We start from the raw sequence: 10,792 nt of genomic DNA on the forward strand, positions 1-10,792 counted from the left end.
TTGTCGGCGATATTGACTCATAATCCAGAAAGTTCAGTTATCAAACACCAAAATTAAGAGGATAAATGTTAATTGGCCCAACATATTTTGAAAGCCAGGCATCAATATGCTGATGTACCACCATGGATCAAGTGTTCAAAGTAAAATAATAAAGGATAATACGGTCTGCACCACAGAACAGCTGGTAGCACTGCTGCGTTGCAGCGAGGAAGTCCAGGATTTGAATCTCAGCTTGCTCTTTCTGCATCAAGTCTGCATGTTCAGCCCCCTTTCATGTGGGTTCTCTTCTGGTACTCCAGCTCCCACAGTCCATAAACCTGACTGTGAGGTCATATTCAGAGAGTAACACAGTCTCTCTATTTCTCTCTTAAGGCTAGGAAAAAATTGTGTGTTTCTGTGTTTCCCCGTGAAAGGCTGGCAACTTGTCACCACTGGAGGAACACCCTGGTGAATCCTGGCGACTGTCCAAATTGCCTCTCTGCCACTATCAGCGACAGAGAGGCACGTGGGAGCTAAAACTTTCACCAAAAATAAGAAATCTGACTCAGAATAAGAAGATATGATATTTGTACTTGATTATAAATTTAAAAAAAGTTTACTTACAAAATGTCATTTCTGTGCAGCAGAAGAAGCAGCTTGAAGCACAGTGACTTATTACTTCATAGTTTCCGCCCCTCTTCGGATAGACCCCTCTGCCTGAGCGTCTTTCTCTTCACTTGCTGCCCTGTCCCACTTTCCAAGATCAAATACACACTCATTGTTCCCCACACAAAACGCGTTTACACAGGTTCCAGACGCGATTGCTGTCCGCCTGCCGCGTGTGCAGCGCTCCTTTTCTCCTCCCGTGACATACAAGAAGACCTGCTTGATTTTTTATTTATTTTTTTTGCCGAGGGGTAGGAGTGGTTTTGTGGGAATTTTCAAGTTTTAAAAAGTGCTTATTTGCAGGATTCCCCCCCCCCGCATTCTTTGCGAACACTGTGGTGACAAATGGATGAATGAAGGTGGAAAAGTGCGGATTAATTTGCCGAAGTACACGGATGGATTGAAATCATAATTTGATGTAGAAAATGAATAATTCCTTACAATAATTTATGCCTCCGGACCAGAAAAGTTTAAGGTATGTTTTTTTTTCTTTTTTATCACATTGGATTCATAATATATTCTAAAAAAAAATGTCTTTGTAAGATTTGAACAAGACGAAAAGTCTCAGYYGTGTGTTCAGTTTACGTTGAAGTGGTGTAAATGTCAGCGCTTGTGTGAGATTGGATATGAAAGCGCAGCGAAGTTTCTGTGACTTCTTATGTCTCATTCTCCGTCTGTAAGTGACTGACAATAAAATTAACTCTATCTAGCATCATGAATAAATTTGTCAAAGTCCAAAACTGCAATATATGATTAAAAATATATATACATATATCTCAGATGATTTATTGCAGATTTATTACTGATCTTAACCGTGTACAGTTTGTGACTTTAATCTGTCATTACTAATCCTAAACCTCATGAAGGGCCGTATTCAGGAGGATGAGCAGTCGTGGGCTGAAGCCAGTTTTAATACCGCCCCACACACAGACACGTTTCTCTTTTGGCATGCAAAATATATCTGATTATCAGTTAAGTAAACTTGAATGTCCATTTTCTTGCCTTAAAAATATTCTCCCCACCTTCACCCTTCTAAGATAAAGGATAATAACAATACAATCAAACAAACTTTTGATTTAATTAGATGTCTACAAATGATCTACATTTAAATCCGAGATATTCCCACTACATTGGTTTTACGAGTTTCCTTTGTAAACTATGCTGCCAGTAAAATTCCATCCATCCGTCCGTCCGTCCGTCCGTCCGTCCGTCCGTCGGTCCATCACCTCCTCTTTTCTGAGGTCAGGTCAGGTAGCTAAACAGAATGACCCAGACTCTCCCCTCCCAGCCAATTAGGCCAGCTCTTCCAGGGAAATCCCAGGCCAACTGAGAAACATCGTCACTCCAGCGTGTCCTGAATCTTCCTCTGGGTCTCCTTCTGGTGGGACGTGCCCAGATCATCTCACCAAGGAGGCATCCAGGAAGCATCCTAACCAGATGCTGAGGCCACCTTAACTGGCTCCACTCGATGTGGAGGAGCGGTGGCCCTCCCTCTTGACTTTTCCCTCCTCTCATCCTGCCTCGAAAAGAGAGCCCAGACACCCTTTAGACAAAAGTCTTTTCGGTCAATCGTATGCGTGATCTTGTTTTATTTGGTCACCACCGAAAGCTCATGACCAGCAATTAGGGTTTAAATGTATGTTGATGGGTAAATTGAAAGCTTCTTCTTCAAATAAACATTCATTTTCTAAAATAAATTTCAGTATTGCAAGTTAACTTTCCTGGTAACTTTCTATATCCATACATAGATTTTTCCACTTTTATTTTGTCTTCATGTTAATCAGTATAATATGTGATGCACAGCAATAAATCACTTTTGGATTTTTTGTTGCTGTAAAGTGTTGAACTTTTTAAATGTGCGTGTGTGTATAGAATATAATGATTCCCATCTGAGCTGCAGGTTGTGGTGCACTTGTCTGTCTACATTAAACTTGACATCCTGTTTCATGTTGCCGGTGATAACCTCAGTTTAGCTTCTCTCCCCGTGGGTGAAGATGCATCAGACTGGGTCTGCACCACTGGCACTGCTGGCTCTTCTGGTGCTCACACTTGAGATGTCCAGTGGCCAGTCCTGCCCCAGGAGCTGTAATTGCTACCAGGCCAATGAAGTTCACTGCACCTTCCGATCACTGCTCATCATCCCACCTGGCCTGCCTGCGCATACGAGACGGATTAATTTAGGGTATGTGAACTCACACTTTAGTTTTTAATTATTAGAATTCTCTCCAACACAATGGTCATATTCTGATGCAGTGAAATACAGTGTAGTTTGTTCCAAACTATAATACAATATAAAATTGATCTTTTAATAGTCGTAAGATATATTCTTAACACATGCCAAGATAAGTAGTTCCTATTTAGGAGTGAATAGCAGTGAATGCTGCTAGTCAGTGACTCAATCTGCAGGGTTTTCTTAGACAGAGAACTTTTTGAACCAATTTGGATAATTCATTGAGTTCAGTGTTTAGTTTGATATCTAGGATAAAGTGGCATGCATGTGTGCTTACTTTTTTGTAAAGTCTCTTGAGGCGACATTTGTTGCAAATTGGCGCAATATACATGAGCTGAACTGAACTGAATTTAGTTTGCACTGCAATAGATTTAGAAAGAGGTCCCATAACCAGAGGTAACTCTTGAGGGATTTCTTCCCTTTTTGCCTGAAATGAGCCAGACTTTTCTGGACAAAGGAATTCTTGAGCTTAAGTTTTCTAATATTTTAAAAGGTATCTCAAAGGGTTTTTTTTAGACTGAATAGCAGAAACATATTGTTGGCAAGCAGACTCTATATGCCGGACACAAGAAACAGTATAATTACATAATTACAGGAAGATGTTTTCACTTCAGCGTACCTTCAGTGTACTCTGGATCTGCCCTAAGGAATACTGACTCCTTTTAAAATGCAGAACCCTCCAAACAATTTCATTCTTAGAGGTTTGAATAACTTCACGAGCCTGCAGGCAATGTTGTTCAGTGATTTAGTTGCTTGTTGCATTTCCCTTGGCAAACTGACTTCAGGGGAGATGTGAGGATAAGAGTGATTCAAGACTTTCAATAAAACAAGGGTTCAGAAGCTGACTAAATTCAACTAGATTACGGAGACCAATCGAGGGTTCGTTGATCCTCAGTCCTTGCGATTGGTTGAGAGTTGGAACAGCTTGTTGCAAGGACGCACCACTCTGTGTCTTATTGACAGGTCTCTGGTGGTTGCCCTGATGAAGATGAAGTATACATATATATCTCAGTATATCAATGATGCCCTTTTGCTTTTTCAGGTTTAATAGTATCAGCAGACTTCATGACAAATCTCTGGTTGGGTTAAGGAGAGTAGAGCTCCTAATGCTCCACAGCAATAACCTCCAAGATCTTCCGGATGGAGTGTTTAAAGAGATGAAATCGCTCCAGGTAATGCAACAAGATACAGTACCGAATGGTACCCAAAGACGTAGCCAATATAAAGTCYTTTCTKTTAATAGTTTTTTTCTTTTCTTTTTGTTCATTATTTTCCCCAATTTTTCAGTATAATGTGCAGACAATTGGTAGCATTGTAACAGATGTCTACAAAATAACTGACAAAATTAACATCTCAGTAGCTAGCACTTAAGAAATTTCTATCAGTAGCCACCTTAACAAGTTTCCTATTGCTTATTTATATRTCTGGTCAATGGGGATTGRGTACCCTACTGTGTGYTGTATACTGTGTAGGTGAAATTTGGCTAACCACTGAACTTAGGAGAAACAGCAGGAGGAGCTCAATCGTTCATGAAAGAAGTCTGTTTCAATTTCTTTTTTCTTTTATTTGCTGTAAGTTAAGCTCCCAAAACTCTATTTGCACTCCAATTGCAGGATAAAGTCTTCATTGATCTCTGACTGTGACAGATGAACACAAACCGCTTGTCAGAAATGATCTCATCAGTTTAGAACTTGAGTTAGGAAGGGATTAACAATATTTGAGATGTTTGTCAAAAGGCTGCAACAGTCCACATGATTCCGTTTTTCCTATCTCCATTTATTTCTAATTTCTTTCAAGCTAATGCATAATTTACGTACCATGATTCCTTGCCTTTTTTCAGTGACAAGAAACATGCTGGACACTTTAGCAGCAACCTTAGGGCAGCGTTTGGAGTCCTTGGGGGAACTGATATCACACAGCCAATTGTACCCTTCATCTTCGAGACAGATGCTGATATATTTTCCTTACTGGGATAATAGGATCCATATTTCCATGCGCTGACATTGTCACGTGCTAAATCTGTCAGCAGCTGGAAGTGTTCCAGCTAAGTAGCTTCCCTGGAGGGCAGAGGAACAACAACAACAATAATAACAACAACAACAACAACAACAACATCAATAGTAATTTTGTATGCATATAAGAGGGGTAAATTCCTCAAATGTGTATTAAATTTTAATAGATTTCCAGCAGTGTGATATTCTGGATCAAAAGCTTAACTGCATTGGAGCAATGCACCCCACCAGAGCAAAAATAATCCTTTTAGTTCTCCCTGCTTCTGTCCTATGTTCATATCATATTGTGTGCTGTGGAATGTTTTTTAGATTTAAACTGGGAAATGGAGAGCTGTATGTTCTAAAATGGTCATAAATTCCAAGAAGAGTTATTATTCAAATCCTTATTCTGTTTCCCAATTGTTCTAAATTCAATTTCCAAGCAAGTGGCAGCCACTGAAACACTTACGATCCCTCGCATAAGACTTGCTTTTTTCAGTCAGCCTTGATGTCTGTTTTTCTAATTTGTTCTCCTCACTTCACCACTTTCTTCTTTCCCCCCATTGCAGATACTCAAGTTGAGCTATAACAAGCTGAAAGAGATCTCTTCATCTCTGACCTTCTCTGGCCTGACATCACTGCTGCGTCTTTACTTGGATCACAACCTGCTCCAACACATCCACCCCCGGGCTCTGCTCCAGCTGCCTAGCCTCAGGCTGCTTCGTCTGCAAGGCAACAGGCTGCATCAGCTGCACCCTCACGCTCTGTGCACGCTCTCCATCCTGAATACATATTATTTTTCTACTTTGAGGTGAGATTTGACAACAAAAATGTATAACAGTTCACAGCCCTGGCGGCGCTTGAGACAATTCCTCATCAGTTACATGAGAAAATGTGAACATTTGCATGCTGGGTTTTATTTGCACAAACAAATAAAAGAAGGAACAGAATCATATATGCACAGAAAGTTAATGATTATGGAGGCTTAACTGATTTGTTTTTTGACAATGTTTGAGCCAGTGTCTTTTGTTTTCAGACATCTAGACATTTCCAACAACAGTCTAACTGTCCTGTCTGAAAAGAGTGTGACAACAGCACCTCTGCTGGAGAGTCTGGTCCTGCAGGCTAATCCTTGGAGCTGCGACTGTAGGATGAACTGGTTTCTCTCATGGAGTCTTGCTCACCCAGGTGACTGCTGAGTCTAGAAAAAATTATTTTCTTTTTATGCCTCTTCTTATCTACAGTTTTATTGTATACTATTTATTGCTGTGTCTTTGAGAAGACAAACTGTAGATTAGAAAATTGAATGGGAAAATCAAGAAGGCTTTTATAACTGGCTAAAAATTTGTGACCAATCCATTAGATGTGGGTAAACCTACTTTTCGACAGATTTAATTTACACAGATGCCCTTGACCATCATTTTGTCACACATACGTCCTTGTTTGGCTCTATATTATTTTTGCAGTCTGTCTTGTAGGCTTTATTAAAATGTGAAAGAAAGCTGAACCATGAAATGTGTGCCATTGATATGCCAGGCTTAACCTGCCATGACTAATACATGATGACAGCACTGATGTGTGGCAGCTGATATATAGGGTAATGATTGTGCTGTGATTAAAAAGTAATGCATTGTGATTTGCAAGATGAAACAACCACAGAAAATTAGCAAGAAATAAAAAAGGGGTAATGAATGCTTGAAATAAACTGGTGTGACTAATCAATGACTTAATTTAAAAAAAAAATGTGCAAATTACTAAAGCGTCACATTTCATTATATTTAAATACAATGACAAAAAAGAATATATCTATTAATATGAGAGATTTGCTTTGACAGCATTCACTCACTCTCTCTCTTTCTCTCTTTCACACTCTCTGTCATTAGGCTTATTAAAATGTCCTGGTGGTCCTCAGTGTCCAGTTTGTGCCTCGCCCCTGTCTCTCCAGGGCCAGAATTTGCTTGATCAGACGACTCTACATTGCACTTCACCGATCATCAGTTTCCCTGGAAAAGAAACACCCTTGGAATCAGACCATAGCAAAATCCAGCCAAGTGAGATGTTCAGAGAACCTTTAGGGAATGTCACCCTGGGTCTTTCTGACCAACAAGGGTACAACGTTGATCTGAGTTGTAAAATTACTCACTCTACCGATTCCCCAGACATTGCTCCTCCTCCAGATCTCTCCTGGAGTTCCTCTTTTCCTCTCCCGCTCGCTTTGTCTCTCTCCCTTGACTGCCCTGTTCTGGGACAAAGCTACGAGAAACTTTGGAGGATTTTGGCTTACTACAGTGAAACTGCAGCTCGCCTTGAGAGGGAGATCATGTTAAGTAAAGTTCCAGCATTGGCCTACCGCTACAGACAGGCACCAGAGACAGATGGATATTATCACACTGGGATCAAAGCCTCTGTTAAAGCCAGACCAGAATGGTTACTGCAATCAGCAATTAGTATTCAGCTTGACAGAGCACAGTCTAACAGRCATAAAGTCCAACTTATCTACTCAACAAGGGTTTCTGCTCATCCTGATCAAACTTTTAATCCCTCAATGTCTTCCCCTACTTCTCACCCATGGGTAATGATTTTAACTAATCACACTAACACAGCAGTTGCAGCAGTAGGAGTAGCAGGTAGGAACATACAGCTGTCTTGCCCTGTTCTTAGTTCTAGTAATCACAGTGTCCAATGGATTCTTCCAGATGGATCTAAACTCAATACTTCTTCCAGCAGTTTAGATGGCAGGTTCCAGCTATCAGCCTCAGGCTTACTAATACAAAGAGTACAGCTCTCTGATGGAGGGCTTTACCATTGTGTTGCCAGAGCTGGAAGAGATTTCGATGTCCTTCAATTACGCCTGGCAGTACAAGAGTCTGCCGTTCCATATTCAGGTGAGCTAAGTGGACTCCCGGTTACTGGAACCATTAGAGATGCTGTCACTCTGCCCTGCAGGATATCTGGTTCACCAGAACCTTTGGCAAGTTGGATTTTGCCAGATGGAAATGTTGTGTGGCCAGGATTAGCTRTATCAGGTGGATTGAAAGTACATTCAAATGGAAGTTTGTCTTTACTTACATCAACTCTGAAGGATACAGGATATTACCGCTGCATTGCTGTCAACCAGTATGGTAGTGACACCGTGTCAATGCAGCTGATATTAAAAGCACAACATATTTCTGCCCTTGAGACTTCATTACCCAGAGGACCTCAATCAGCTGCTGGCAGGTCAACAAAGATACCAGTCCCCAATTTTGGGCAGATTGATGAAGGATCAGGTGATGAAGAAAATGAAGAGGATGAGAAACCCTCCTCTGGTAAAAGAAGATATCCAACATCTCTCCAACCACGCCCAAACAGAAAATATCGAATTAAGAAGCCACAAAGATATGGTCGTGTTGGAGAGGGAAATCTAAAACGGATTGGAGGATCTACTTCACCAACTATGCAGAAGAAACACCACTTTCAGAACAGACAGAGAGTAACCACAAAGAAACACAGGATAGACCCTCAGAAATGGGCTGATCTYTTGGCAAAGATTCGTCAAAAGACCGCCAACAGCACCAACAGTCAAGCAATTGCAGAAGAAAAAACAACAACTCAACCTATAWTAGAAGAAAAAGATGAAGAAATTAGACAAGGAGGAGAGGGTGACGATAAAGACAGAAGTACATCTCATGGCTCACAGGAGAAAACAGAATCTGAAGGGTCTTCAGTTGATGATGCTACTGTAAAAGAAGAACAACCACAACCCATTCAACCTCCTGATAAGGATGCACAGATAATACAAGCAACACAAACYATTGAAGAGATATATAATGTGACTGAGCGGCCACACGTGAATCTAGAAATTGACATAAAAACACAGACAGAGAAAGAAAGCAAAGAAACAGTAAYAACAGTGAACCCAGTGACAGAAACAGAGCATGTCACACTTACTTCATTATCAGGAGCAAATGGAATAGAATCAATTGTGTTGAATGAGAAAGTACCAAATCTAAGCCCTAATAGGACCAGGCCACAGAATCCTYTACAGGGACTTTTCCCAAATGCGATTCCAAACTCCCGAYCTCKAAGACCCTGGGACACCCGCAGGAAGATTGGACAACGTAGGCGAATTAACAGGCCAAAGATTCAGCCTGTACCCTCACAGCATCCTCGCTCCGACCCAATAAACTCAATAAACCAAGCAGTGACACTTAACTCAAGTCCAGATAAAATCACAAAGTTGTTGCCCTTATCAACTACCACATTTCCACCTATTATGCCTACACTGGGAAACAATATTAGGACTATTATAAATGGTGTGACTGTGACTCCTGTGTCGCCAACTGTTTCYAACCCTCGTTTTATTACTATTTCAAATTTTGAATCACCTCCACTCAGTCCCTCCTCTACAACCCCGCACACATACACAGACATGATGATTCATTCAGGCAAGAAACAAATAACTGAGGAGTCTACATTTAACAGCACACCAGCCCCCACTCATGCTACCATTATCATTTCAGAGCCGCATGTGCYAGAACCCGATAATAGGACATTTACACATGCTGCATGGGCTCATACAGCAACACAAACAACCTTAGGCAAACATGCTGAGAGACCCCCGAGCAAACACAGCAAGGAGTTAGAGATGAATGTTYTGGGTGAGTCCCACTTTTCAATCACTCATTCTCTCACTGCTCCCTCAGGCCCCAGTGCATCTTTAACCACCACCAGTGCAGCAAAAATCATAACTACTTCTTCAGCTGCTCCCAAGAGAGCTAGTTATTTTGGCAGCACTAAAAGTACACCAGCCTCTACAACTAATGAGGACACACTCCCCACAACAACCACGGCTGCTATAATAAGTCCCACCATGTCTCTTTCAACCCCCATTATCATTCCAATATCCAGCACTCCCAGACAGACTTCAGCTCTGTCCACCTCAATGACTTCTACAATCACTTTGCCAACTACTTCCTCTACTATCCCTTCAACTTCGACCTCCCACACTACATTCAGGCCAATAATTACAAGGCTAAGCACCACTTCTAATCCTTCTACCAGCAAAAGCAGTTCTCCAGTTTCGATAAATGCCATCCCTAAAGTGTCCATTTCCTCTTTTTCTACCACATCTACTGATTCTAAAACCACACTTCCAGCTACAACAGAAAGCATTCTGACCACAACACCTCCAACTACAACMAAACAMTCTACAGTGAAAACTCTTTTTTCCACTACCACCACAATGGAATTGACAAGTACCAAAGCAATAACAAGAAACAYTAAAGCAACTGGCCAGGTTGACCWCCCTGCGAATGGTCAAAACAGGAGTCAGTCACCTACTGATTGGAAGAACCATGGAGCTAACACTATTCCAGATTCACACAGAAGCAGTTTTCATCAGCCTTCCCTGTCACTTCCCGCTTCTCCAACGGTAAGTTTCCCTGCTTCACTTGAATTGTCATGTTGCAACTATAAACTATTATGTATCTGATCAGGATTTTATTTTATAGATTAAAAAAATATGAATTGGAAGTAAATTATACATTGAGGATACTGGTGAACATATGGCACTATGAATTAGAAAAACTAACCAGACAGTTCAGGGATAACGTGGAAACGCTTAAAGCAGGTTAGATTACAAACATATCACAGTCCCACTGTGACATGTGGAAAGTTTCACACACTTTCCATTATCCAAAAATGGAATGTGTGTGACACATCTGCAAAGCTATCTGGCCATGGCTATTCACCTATTCACACAAGCCAAACAGTGAAAGCATTTCAGAGAAGCAGCCCCGGGGTCTTTGTTACCTCYGTTGGAGCTGCAGAGCTCTGCATCATTCTGCAAGAATGGGCAAGAGTTTTTGAATTTAGATGTACGAACCAGTTGAAGAAATTAGCCGAGACTTGACGCTGTAATTGTGCTTAACAGTAGTTGTACAAA

At 41.1% G+C, this 10,792-nt stretch overlaps 1 protein-coding gene across 1 annotated transcript in view; it reads left to right on the top strand.

The window, feature by feature from the left end:
* Positions 1-887: 887 nt before the first annotated feature.
* Positions 888-10,792, top strand: part of LOC103461640 (matrix-remodeling-associated protein 5-like) — a 21,807-nt gene continuing 11,902 nt past the window's right edge. Inside the window, exons 1-6 of the mRNA XM_008403909.2 lie at positions 888-1,120; positions 2,614-2,827; positions 3,918-4,047; positions 5,436-5,677; positions 5,903-6,054; positions 6,750-10,279. Coding sequence (XP_008402131.1) covers positions 2,640-2,827; positions 3,918-4,047; positions 5,436-5,677; positions 5,903-6,054; positions 6,750-10,279 — 4,242 coding nt within the window. The 5' untranslated portion in view covers positions 888-1,120; positions 2,614-2,639. The remainder of the gene's footprint in view (positions 1,121-2,613; positions 2,828-3,917; positions 4,048-5,435; positions 5,678-5,902; positions 6,055-6,749; positions 10,280-10,792) is intronic.

Source organism: Poecilia reticulata, linkage group LG2 (genome assembly GCF_000633615.1).
Source record: "Poecilia reticulata strain Guanapo linkage group LG2, Guppy_female_1.0+MT, whole genome shotgun sequence".
NCBI lineage: Eukaryota > Metazoa > Chordata > Actinopteri > Cyprinodontiformes > Poeciliidae > Poecilia > Poecilia reticulata.